At 43.8% G+C, this 12,901-nt stretch overlaps 1 protein-coding gene across 1 annotated transcript; it reads left to right on the top strand.

Moving 5' to 3' along the window:
* The first annotated feature begins 779 nt into the window (after positions 1-779).
* On the top strand, positions 780-2,293 carry LOC120706842. The gene is made up of 2 exons (XM_039991569.1): positions 780-1,931; positions 2,045-2,293. Exons 1-2 carry the CDS (start codon positions 1,274-1,276, stop codon positions 2,098-2,100), a joined length of 714 nt encoding a protein of 237 aa, XP_039847503.1. The 5' UTR covers positions 780-1,273; the 3' UTR covers positions 2,101-2,293.
* The last annotated feature ends 10,608 nt before the right edge of the window (positions 2,294-12,901 follow it).

The following is a 12,901-nucleotide window of genomic DNA, read 5'->3' as shown; positions in this document are numbered from 1 at the left end:
AGTGGGTCCTCTGGACCTGCGCGCGTGCCATAGAGGCGGAGGCTGGTGGTGCAGGCCGACGCGTGGCAGCAGCTCCCGGACGAGCGCTCGGTGCACGCGGCTCCGGTCGGGGCCGCCGACACCCACCACGATGCGCGCGCATGAGGAGGCGTGCGGCCCCCGAGTGCGGACGGCGGCCGCAGCACCCAGGCGCAGGCCGGGGCTCACGAGCGGTGGCCGGGCCCGCCGTCCCACCGCGCGTGACGTGCAGCGGCGGCGCGAGCCCGCACAGGTGCTCGCGTGTGCGCATCAAGCGGTGGCGGGGCCACGGCTGCTGCGCATGCAGGCCACGCCTCGCGTGGCGTGGGGTTGGGGCGCCAATGGGCCGGACGGCGGCGGCGCTGGACCCTGAGTAGCGGCGGCTCTGATGTCGGGCTGGGAGAAAGAAAGGGAGTGTGGCTGGATTAGGGTTCTCAGACCAGACTCCACATTTTTATACAGCATCAGATTAGTTTGTGGCCCTCCGATCGTAACGAACGGCTGAGGTTGTTCCGCATTAGGGTTTCGCGGGTTGGGCCGAATTGGGCCGCTGGCACGATTTTTGGGCCGCACGCAGAGGGGAATGTTTTGGGTTGTTTACGAGTTTTAGCCCAGTTTAAGTTGTAAAGCCTTTTCTATTACTATTTCTTATGATTTAAGCTCAATTTAATTGCTGTTATGTTTAAAGACTTTAATTATTTCTGTTGCACTTATTATTACCAGCATTATATTTATTTAATTTTTCTATGAGTTATGTAAATGCTTTTAATTATGTTTTAATTGCATTTATTCACTGAAAAATATGTTCATCCACCATAAGCAATTAAGATGCACTCTATTTAAATGGAACCGTCGGGAAGTTTATTTAGAGCACTTGTAATTAATTCTGACCATCGTTGATTTAATTATGAGTTTTAATGATAAATTTCGTTTGTTTTCCCCATTGGTGATGCAAATTGAAATTTATGTATGATTTTAATCAGACCATCGTAGGGTTAATTTCATACTTCTTATGCGCATCTTAATTGTGAGTTTAATTAAGTTATTGTTCTCATGATTTTCAGTGAACACTGTGACGGGCTACCTGAAATCCATTGAGCCCCTGAATGGCACCAACTATCCAAGCTGGTATAAAGATGTTAATGTTGCCATTGCTGTGTGCGAGTATGATCTCGCCTTACGTCAAAACAAGCCAGCAGAGCCCGCTGATCCCAATGGTGATCGTACTGCCATTGAGAAGTGGGAGAGATCAGACATGATGGCCAACATGATCATTAAGAACACGATCACTCCAGCCATCTGTGGTGCTATTCCTGATAAGGACCAGGATGGTAATGATCTGAGCGCCAAGGCATACCTTGCCAAGGTGGAGGAGAACTTTAAGAGTTCTTCCAAGACTTATGCTAGCACCCTGATCATGAAAATGCTGACTTCACAGTATGATGGGCAAAGTGGAATCAGGGAGCACATTATGAGCATGTGTGACATGGCAAATAAGCTGAAGACACTGGATATGGCTATCTCTGATGGTTTTCTGGTGCACTTCATCATGACTTCTCTGCCAGTACAGTACATTCCCTTCAAAATAAGCTACAACACTCAGAAGGCGACTTGGAGCATGGCTGAGCTCATTAGTTACTGTGTTGAGGAAGAAGAAAAGCAAAAAGCTGAAAGGATGAAGGATGCTGTCAACATGGTCAGCGAGCGCTTTGGGCGTGTTAGCATGAGCAACACTCCTAAGCATCAGGCTGAGTCTGGTAGCAGCAGGCAGCATAAGAGAAAGTTTAAGGGCCATAAGAGCAAGGCCGTGTCACATAAGAAGACCTCTAATGAGAGGCTGTGCAAGTTCTGCAAGTCACCTAAACATGAGCAGAAGGATTGCCATGTATTTAAGGAGTGGCTTAAGAACAAAGGTACAATTACTGATTATGTATCTTTTATTGATGAATCATTCTTAGTGAATTTTTCTCCTAATACCTGGTGGATTGACTCAGGTGCCACTGTGCACATTTCCAATTCACTGCAGGTATTCAGTTCGATCCAAACTATAAGAGAGAAGGAGCGAAGCCTAAGAGTGGCTGATGGCAATGAAGTGAAGGTTGAAGGCATTGGGAGTTTCAATTTGGAGTTACCAGGCGGCTTCAACCTTAGTTTGCATGATGTTCTTTATGTTCCCAGTTTGAAGAGAAACCTTATTTCTGTTTCATGTTTAGATAAGTCGGGACATATTTGTGAGTTTGGCAACTCTGTGTGCAACATTAAATTTCATAATTTAAGTGTGAGCCTTGGTCATTTGCAAGGCGATCTTTATTTGCTCTCTCTTGATAATGTTTATTCTGCAATGAATGTGGATGATGTATCGCATAAGCGTAAGCGTGATGATGAGACTTCTTCGAAATTGTGGCATTGTCGTTTGGGCCACATTTCGAGGGGGAGAATTGAGCGTCTCATAAGAGAAGAGATACTCCATTCATTAGATCTCTCAGACTTAGATCAACAATGCGTTGATTGTATTAAGGGGAAATTCGCTAAGACAATTAAAAAAGGAGCTACTCGGAGTTCGGGCCTATTAGAAATAATTCATACTGATATTTGTGGCCCGTTCCCAGTAAAGTCTGTTGATGGTTTTGACTCGTTCATTACTTTCACATATGACTTCTCTCGTTATGGTTATATTTACCCCATTCGTGATCGATCCGAGTCATTAGATAAATTCAAAATATTCAAGGCTGAAGTGGAAAATCAGCATAATGTCACTATTAAATTAGTGAGATCGGATCGAGGTGGTGAATATTATGGGAGACATGCTCCATTCGGCCAAGTACCTGGACCATTCGTCAAGTATCTTGAAGAGAATAGTATAAAGGCCCAGTACAGTATACCGGGCGAACCACAGCAAAACGGAGTTGCTGAGCGTCGTAATCGTACACTAATGGACATGGTACGTAGCATGCTTAGTTATTCTATTTTGTTTGTGGAGCTGTAGATGGAAACATTAAAAATAGTTGCACACATACTTAATCGTGTTCCTTCCAAATCCGTGCCAAAAACACCTTATGAGTTGTGGTTTGGGAAGAAGCCATCGCTTAATTATTTGCGTGTGTGGGGCTGTCCAGCCGAAGCTAAGTTATTTAATCCACAGCAAAAGAAATTAGATGATAAGACGGTGAGCTGCTATTTCATCGGATACCCTGATAAGTCTAAGGGATACCGATTCTACTGTCCTGATCGTTTCACTAAGTTCGTTGAGACCTGGCAGGCTGTATTCCTAGAGGATGCAGGAATCAGTGGGAGCTTTCTGAGGAGGGAAATTAATCATGAAGAAATACGGGCTGAGCTTCCCATCCCGGTGATTCAAGAAACAGTAACACCTCAGTTAGTGCCGCTGTTCGTTCCTTCCGTTCAGAGTACACCATCTGTTCAGATTACGCCTCCTATTTAGAGTACTAGCGCTGCTCCGCCTGTTGAAGTAGCTCCTGAGCCTGCGAGCGAACAACAAGATGAGCAAATGGCGCCTAATGCTGAAGTTGAGAACCCTGTCAAGGTGCCTTAGACTGCACCTCAACTAGCACCTCAGCCTGTTGAACCATTAAGAAGATCACAGCGGGCTAGGAAACAGACAGTTTTCCCTGATTATGAGACATACTTAAGTGAAGACATGTATGATATTGGGAAAGCTGATGATCCTAACTCGTTTAGAGAGGCAGTATCATGTGAGAACTCTGCCAAATGGGTTGAGGCCATGGAAGAAGAGCTTAAGTCCATGAGTTCCAATGATGTTTGGGATCTGGTAGATATTCCTAATGGAGTCAAACCAGTAGGCTGTAAATGGGTCTACAAGACTAAACGTGATTCTAAACGGAATGTCGAACGATTCAAAGCAAGGCTTATAGCCAAAGGTTTTACACAAAAGGAAGGGGTTGATTATAATGAAACTTTCTCCCCTGTGTCCAAGAAAGATTCATTCAAAATCGTTATGTCGCTAGTAGCTCATTATGACTTAGAGCTACATCAGATGGATGTCAAAACTGCGTTCCTTAATGGTGACTTGGATGAGACCATCTTCATGGCACAACCGGAAGGTTTTGTTGTGAAGGGCAAGGAACATTTAGGATGCAGACTTAAGAAATCTATTTACGGGCTTAAGCAAGCGTCAAGACAGTGGAACCTTAAATTCGATCAAGTGATTAAGAAATTCAGATTTAAGGAGAATGATGTGGATAATTGTATCTACACTAAGATAAAGGGTGGTAAATTTATAATTCTAGTGCTTTATGTGGATGATATCCTATTAGCGAGCAGCGATAAGCGTATGCTGCATGAGACAAAGGGATTTCTTTGATCCAATTTTGATATGAAAGATCTTGGTGAAGCCTCTTATGTTCTAGGCATTGAGATACACCGAGATAGGACCAAAGGAGTACTAGGATTGTCTCAAAAAGCATATATTGAGAAAATGCTTAAGAGATTTAATATGGATAAGAGTAAGGCCACACCTGTTCCATTAGCGAAGGGCGATAAGTTTAGTGAAGCCCAATGTCCTAAGAACCAATTGGAATCAGATGAGATGAAGGACATACCTTATGCTTCAGCTGTCGGAAGCCTGATGTATGCACAAGTCTGTACGCGTCCTGACTTGGCACTTGCTACCGAAATGTTTGGAAGATATCAGAAAAATCCCGGAAAGGTCCACTGGGTTGGTGTCAAGAAGGCATTACGTTACTGCCAAGGCACTAAAGACTTCATGCTCACATACAAAAGATCAGATAACCTTGAAGTTGTGGGTTATACTGATGCTGACTTTGCTGGATATGTGGATAGTAGGAAATCTACATCAGGATATATCTACACGTTAGCTGGTGGAGCTATATCATGGAAAAGCTCTAAGCAAAGTTAAGTTGCAGCGTCGACGATGCAAGCTGAGTTTGTGGCATGCTATGAAGCAACTGGACAGGCTGTTTGGCTTAAGAATTTTATTCCGGGCCTCAAGGTAATTGACAGCATTATGGAACCTATAACATTATACTGCGATAATCAATCTGTAGTATTCTTTTCGAGTAACAACAAGTCAAGTGGTGCTTCCAAACACATTGACCTTAAATATCGTGTTGTGAAAGAAAGATGCCAGGATCGAACCATTAAGATTGAGCACATAAAAACTAATTCTATGTTAGCGGATCCGCTCACTAAAGGCTTACCACAGAACGTGTTTAAGCAGCACGTTACTAATATGGGTTTGGTGGATAGTCTTTAGGTCCTGGTTTAGGGCCATTATGACTCCTAACTAACGAATAAGCGTTCTACCGAGGTGTTTCAGTGAGACTGTGGGTAATGGGGTCCCAGTAGTGCATCAAGCTACTGACGACGCATTGGTCCGGTACTTTCTGTTACTATTAAGGGTGAACATTAGTATGATACGAACATTAGCCTTAACCGTTCGATCAAGTGGGAGAATGTTGGAAATAAATTTCAGTTAAGTTATTTGTGATCTTCACTATTAAGGAAGCGTTTAAACCATCTAAACGCGATTAAGGAAACCTAATGATAAAACCCTAATGGGTTGTGATCAGCAGGCCCATTAGGCCCGTTTCCAGAGGCTGGCCCCTAGCCCCACAGTGCCTATAAATATAAGGTCGTGGTTAGCACCTTAATGACCCATTCATCTCAATCTAAAACCCTAGCCACCGCTAGTCTGATCGCTAAGGGCACTGGAGGGGTTTGGAAGGCCAAGCACTCTCGTTGGCGCCCGAAGGACGCCGATTCGCTGCTGCATCTTCTACACCGACAAGAACGCCTACTTCCTCTACGGATCAGGCGTAAATGGCTGCTATTACTGCTAACGCTGGTATAATGATTACCATTTATTCCGCATTAGATTGATTTGTCATGAACTAGGTTATGTTAAGATCCTGAAGTAACGTGCCACTAATATTAAGTTTTGGCAATTTTAACAATTCAAACAATACTTTAAAATTTGGAATGCACGCTAGTACGCTACTTTGCGAACATCTGAATTACTAACTGATGATTTATTATTATGTCCTTGTATTTGAATACATGAAGGAACCTGAGATTGCCTACTAGCAAGAGGAGCATGTGAGTTCTGAAACTGGACGAGAAGGTGAGGAGCATGTGAGCTCAAACTTGTAAGTAAAACTCTACATCTTTTCGACTAACTTTCAGTGCTCAAATGCAATTTCCCAAATTGTACAAACAACTGCTCCGTTTGACATTGATCTCCAATCCCTTTTGCTGTTCAGGTCAACATGGTGCTTCTTGAGTCGCTGAGGCTCTACAGCCCGGTGGTGTTCATACGAAGAGCTGCCGGTTCAGACATTCAGCTCGGCAGGATAAGGGTGCCCGAGGGAACCCTGCTCTCGATACCGATCGCGTTGCTGCACCGGGACAATGATGTCTGGGGCCATGACGCCGACGAGTTCAACCCTGCCAGGTTCGAGCATGGCATCTCCAAGGCCGCCGCCAACCACCCCAACGCCCTGCTGTCCTTCTCCCAGGGGCCAGGATAATAAGGAACCTTCCTGTTAGATATGCGTCGAATATATATACAGTTTGGTTACGATTAGACTTGAGTTGTAATTTGGTAGGTTAGGAATAGAGTTCGGGTCGTACTTTATATCCCTAGGGCCTATAAATATAAGGGCACTACTGTGTAACCGTGAGACGACTTGGGCAGCTGGTGTGGGCGGCGGCGTGGCCGCGGTGGTGCCCGGATGCCGGTGTAGCTGGTGTTTATAGGGAGGAGCGCCCGTAGTCATGCCCCGAGGATATAGACATATCGCCGAACCTCGTTAAAAAATATCGTGCCTCGGTGCCGTTCTCGTTTGTCTGATCTTGTGATTTAGTTCTGCGTTCTTGAGTTATCGCTTCCGCGCTATTATTCTAACAAGTGGTATCAAAACCAGATTCAGCGAGAAGATCCACGTGGAGGTGCGATGGGCATGTTCCACACCGCGCAAGGTCGCACAAGCTGTCCAGGGAGGGACATGGCGCAAGGTGGAGCATGGCGGCGATCGACGACTCGATCGGTGGTGTTGGACACTTCGTGCGGGTGGCTTGAACCGTCCAATGAGCTGCAATCAACGAGGATGCGTCCAGACGTGGAGATCGTGTTGATAGTGGCTGGAGGCTGATGTTCAACGGTGCGGCTGACGAAGACGGCGGCTTCGACTCGCGATCAGATTGACGGGCGGTCGATCGTGATCTGGGTGGTCATCGCGGGCTCAAGTTGGAGCTGCGACGATGGTGGTGAAGGCCACGATGGACTCGGTGTGTTGATGGAGGTGGCTTGTTTCAGGATATGTGATTGCGATCGCGAGCGACGCAGTAGTGGTTCGGAGTTGCTTGGCGTAGTCGCATGTGATCTGGACCAGGGGCAGGTGGTGGCGTGTGTGGTGCAAGGCAAGGAGTAGAACTCTGAGTTACATCTGAGATGCGCACGACAAGGCGAGGAGGCACTAGTGATCAGATTAGGAGGAAATTGATGCAAGTTGATTGCTTCTTCAATTGATCAGAGACATGCCTTTCTCGGACTCGGTGTCCTGCGGCGGCCGTCCACCAGGAGAGCCCCATGGTAGGTCCCTTGGGCACAAGATGTGGTAGACACGTGCAGCAATTGGAGTTTTGGAGGGACCGCAAGCAAGGAAATTTCAGGTGCATGGTTATTAACTTGGACGTGTGCATGTCGGATTCCGTTGCAAGTTGAATTAATCTCCATCGCAATTTTTGGAAGCTGCCGTGTACACCACGGAAAAGAAAAAAATCTTAAAAACAAGGAAAGGATTGGAACATGGAAGTTGGAGTCCGTTTCTATATGGACTCGGTGGTCCGATCTCCATATAATCAACTAGAGAGTACGTGAAGATTGCAAGCATATTGTAATCGGGCGGTTCGTGATCTGCAGCTTGCAGCAGTTGCGACGAACAGCAGACGGCGCTCGGACAGATCGACATCGTCGTGTGCGACGGCGAGGAAGTCGACGGGGTTCTTGAGCGGCATGGCTGTGCACAGGCGGTGTACGGCGGCGGCAGCACACCGGCAGCAGCACACGCAGGCGGCGTGTGTACTGAGCGACGTGTGTGCAGGCAGCAAGGTTTGTTCGGCGAGGGCGCAAGGATGTACAGTAGGCACATGGCTTTGTCATAACTATTGGATCGACTAGGGTATAGATCGAGAGGTTACTTCCTTAATCCAGAGCCACCGTAGGTTCGTCGGTGAAGTTCTGCGCTAGGGCAGCGATGCGCAGTGCAGTAGCTGGTGCCGGTGGCGCTTCCCATCGCTTCAGCCCCTCGCTGATCGGTTTGTGACTAGGGTATCGGTGGGGAAAACTGGTCGGCGGCGAACCTTGTGCCTTGAGCCGCCAGTCCCCATCCTGTCTTTATAGGGCTACACGATGGGGCCCACCAGCCTTATCTTGGGCTGGGCGCTCCCGATCAAAGTGCGAGTCAAAGGCCCAGTTGACCGTTGGGCCAACTGGTGGAGATCAACCCAACATTCTCCCCCTTATCTCATCTTTTACTTTTAGCTTCATACGTTTTACTTCTTTTCATATTTCATCACAGATTAATGCATAGAGCAGTTTCATCGTCACGGTCAGTTGCCGATAGATTCAACCGCTACAATACACTTCTCTGTACTGAAATAGATTATTTAACTTATTTAACTTTGGGCCCTTTATTATCCGGAAAACATAGGCTATACCGTAAACCCATGTCGACTGTGTGTTCTCTGTACACACTGGGCGGCAAGCCTTTTAGTAAGCGGATCCGCAACAACTTTCTGTCATTTAAACTCACAATCCATTTCAATCATGATTCCGGACTTTCTCATTTACAACGTATAACTTTGTGTCAACATGTTTGGCACCACAGTTGACTTGTTGTCACAGGAGCAAACTACTTTAATGGTTATTGCTGTTGTCAACCATTATCAACTCCGGGTAAAGGTTCCCTTAACTATTTTGCCTGTCCCTCGGCCTCGTATCATGCTATACTATATCTTTGCATCACATTGATCATAATTGCTTTGTTTTGGAGCTTTTCCACACAAAACCTCCAAATGTGAAAGTCAGCGACAATTGTGGATTTCGCTACACATTTCACAAGTTCTACTTTTGTACTCACAACCTTTTGAGAGTACTTGATCTTTCCAACTCAGCATGAGGCCAACATTCTCAATTTCAATTCCAGTGATCTATCTCTGGATTGTACTTTTGCCAAAATAACCCGGATACACAAACTATATCAGGGTAAGTTCTTTACTTGCGCGCTTATAAGGCTTCCAACAGCTGAAGCATATGAGACTATTTCTATTTCACATTGATTCCTGGAACACTAAGGTTCCCAAAACTATTACCCTTGATGATAAGAACAGGCGTAGATTTATTCATTCGCATACTTTATTTCTTTAGAAGCTTTTCTGAGTATGCCTTTGCAGTAACCATAATACCCCTTTTCTTTTATCTCAATTAGTCTCAATTCATATAATGAAAAACTCATCACCGAGATCAAAATTTGAGGACAAGAATTCTTTATTTATAACAATATATTAACACCACCACTAGAAAATAGGATGTTATCTTCATTTAAGATGTGGAAATCATATTTCCCATTCCTTTTACTTTGTTTAAAACTATTGTCCTCCTCAATCTCTTTTAAAACCCAAGCTTTCTTACTATTTCATGAACTTTAGATATTACTGTCTCGAAGCTTACTTCAATCCATAAATGGATTTGATGTTGTGCTATTTCACATGTTCCTTCTTCTCTGTAACTAAAACTTTTGCCATAAGTCTTGCTTTATACCTTTCAATATTCCCTCTGGAGTCACATTTCGCTTTGTAGGTCCATTATAACCTATTGTGATGGCTCTTTTAGGAATCATTCCTTTTTCCATGGACTTAACACATGGAATTCTTATGACTTCTTCAAATGAGGTGGAATCGATCTCCATTTGATTTTCTTTACTTTGTATAGGGCTGTTGTTGCTCCTTTTGCCAAATGGCAATGGATTAACAAGATCCTGCATAACAGGATCCTTCTTTGACAGCTAACAACAAGTGTTGTACGCAACATCAGTAGGCATGAGAAACTTTTGTTCTTGAATCATTGAAGTAGACACGCATTCCTACTTCTCTTCAAGTCTTAGGTCTCTATATACCATACTCCCCCAGATTTGCCATCATTTGTAAATATAGCGTATCAGTAAATCTCTTTATTTGGGTTCCATCTGTTAAAAAATTTATATGTGCTCTGTAAGCACCATCTTACTATCTTTGAGGTCATCCAACATGAATACTGGAATTTAGCTATTTCTTTACATAGGTGTATCAGTATAGTGACTGTTGTACTCCCCGTGACAGTCACATTCATTCTTTAATAGATCATCTCTTGCTTTCAATGCACGTTACAGGAGAGTATCTTTCTTAACTGTCTCATATTTGCACATTCATTCTTTAATAGATCATCTCTTGCTTTCAATGCACGTTACAGGAGAGTATCTTTCTTAACTGTCTCATATTTCTCCCCCTCGAAATGTGGCTTTAACTTTTCTACCACAATTTTGAAAACTATTCACAACTTTTGTGAATGAGGAAACTTTTATTACTTCATCCACATGATTACATCATGCAGAACAAAGTAATTTCTTAATTTGTATGGAGTACATTTTATTCATTTTGCTTTGAGAACTCAATGGAGTCATTTATTCGATATGGCAATACTTTTTCCTCATTTCATTTCACAAACTCAACAGAGTCCTTTATTACAAGTACTTTAGCAAGTCATGCTTGCATACCTTTCTTATCTCGAGGTTCACATGTAACTTTCCATTCTTTTTAAACTCATTGAGTGCTTAATCACTATGACACAATAGAAGTGCCCGATCAATTCTAGAATAGCAAAGCTACTACAAACTTTTCTCCCAGTATGGGATAAACTAGTACATGAGTCATCACAACTTTCTCCCGCCATACAGGATTAGCACTATGCCAACTTTATCCCATCATGCAGGTTATTTCATACTTTTCCAATCAAAAATGTCAGGATCGGTTCATATCAAATTCAGAAATAAATCTGAATATTCCATGACACACATGCTTAATCCGACGTTGGTCAAATTAAACATGTATTGACTTATCACAACTTTGACTGAACTCAAAATAAAATCTTCTTGATAGAAAGTACATAAGAGACATTTCTCAAAATGAACTCTTATTGCTTTATCTACTCTTCTTGGATAAATATCCTAAGTACTTTTCCTGTCAAGCCGTTCTTTACAGAGAATATATTCTCTTATATAATGACCTTCTTTCTTTCTGAGTCACAAGTACCCAGTTCATTGTCTTTCGTCCTTCAACGACAACATAGAACTTTTTGTCTGAAAAATCAATAATCAATACTTTAAGTTCTATTCTATATCACCGTTGGGCAGAAATAGAATAATCTTTTACATTAATTCTGTATCACCGTTGGGCAGAAAAACGGAATTAATGTATGGGAAACTCAATAAACTTTAAAACCATATATCTGTTCCTCAAAATTAAATTCTTCCAATGGTTCGAATTTAATTAGAGGATGATTAACTTTATTGCAGCGGAAACAAGAAAATACATTTCTTTACTTTAACAGCAGTTCTTTATGTATTCTCTCAAAAAGGTCACTTTAATGCAACATTTACGAAGGACTTTAAACTTTAAGCTATGACTCATAAAATTATAATATTGTTATCATCAATGTTGGTCAGAAAATAACAATACTATAATTAACTTTAAAATCTATTCTTTGAGAGCTTTCTTTATGGCTCCTGTTGTGAAGACAAACCAATGCTCAACTTTGAGACTTTAAATGGCGAAATGATGCCAGAATTTAACTTTAACTTAAGACACCATAAGCTTTTCTGAGGCTTTAAACTTTAAATGTGTCTTTAACCCACAGGGAAAAACTCATTTAAGAGTTTTATACTATTCTTTCAATTAAATCTTCTCGTTGGTTCCGATTTAATTGAAAGATAACATCATTGTAGCAGCGGAAAACATTTTCTTTATAGGCACAATACTTTGTGCTCAGTTTCTCTCTAAATAATTTATCTCGTTGGTTCAAAATTGAATAGAGGTAAAACTTACTCAAAGTAGGCCTTTTAATCATGCTCTTAAAATTTATTTGTCTCGTTGGTTCTAATTAAATGAAAGAGCAACAATATGAACTTTGCAGCGGAAACATGTAGGAATTTCTATTTTCAGAAGCAATACTGTGAACTTTTATCTCTAAACAATATACACGCTGGTGCAAAATTGAATAGAGATCAAACTATAAACAAATCCATTCAAAATTCTATAGAAAATGCTTCTGAAAAATAGAAAAAACAATAAAAGATTGTCACCGTCCAGGAGGCCCATGCGCGAAATCAGCCCGCGGCCTTTTCGGCCGCCTCCTCTTGGGCCCGAAGCCCGACAGCCAACAGCCGGGCCGTCGAAACAGCCTGCCGAGCGTCTCCCTCCTCCGCCCGTGTGGGCCACTTGCCAGCCCAAGAGGCGAGGCGCTATCCTGGCCGTCGATCCGGGATCGGACGGCCGGCCGTGTTCCTCGCAGGAACAAAAGGGGCGACGCCGGCCCCCCCCCCCAAACCCTAGGCCATTTCTTTCCCCCCTTTCTCTCTCCACACGGCAGCGGCGGCCATGGCGACCAAGGACGAGCGTGTGGCGGCGCCGCCGCGGCTTCCTCGCCAGCGCGTGCACTCGTCAGAGGGTGAGCACGCCGCCGTCAAGTGAGCCGTGGTCGGCGCCTTTTCACACGAGAACCGTGAGCGCACGCCACCGGCGTCCCGACGGCGGCGAACAGCGGCTCGGCTCAGTGCCGGGCCGGCGAGGG

The sequence above is a fragment of the Panicum virgatum genome, chromosome 5K (assembly GCF_016808335.1).
Source record: "Panicum virgatum strain AP13 chromosome 5K, P.virgatum_v5, whole genome shotgun sequence".
NCBI lineage: Eukaryota > Viridiplantae > Streptophyta > Magnoliopsida > Poales > Poaceae > Panicum > Panicum virgatum.
The sequence above is the reverse complement of the archived record's forward strand: the minus strand, read 5'-3'. Positions and strand labels throughout refer to the sequence as shown.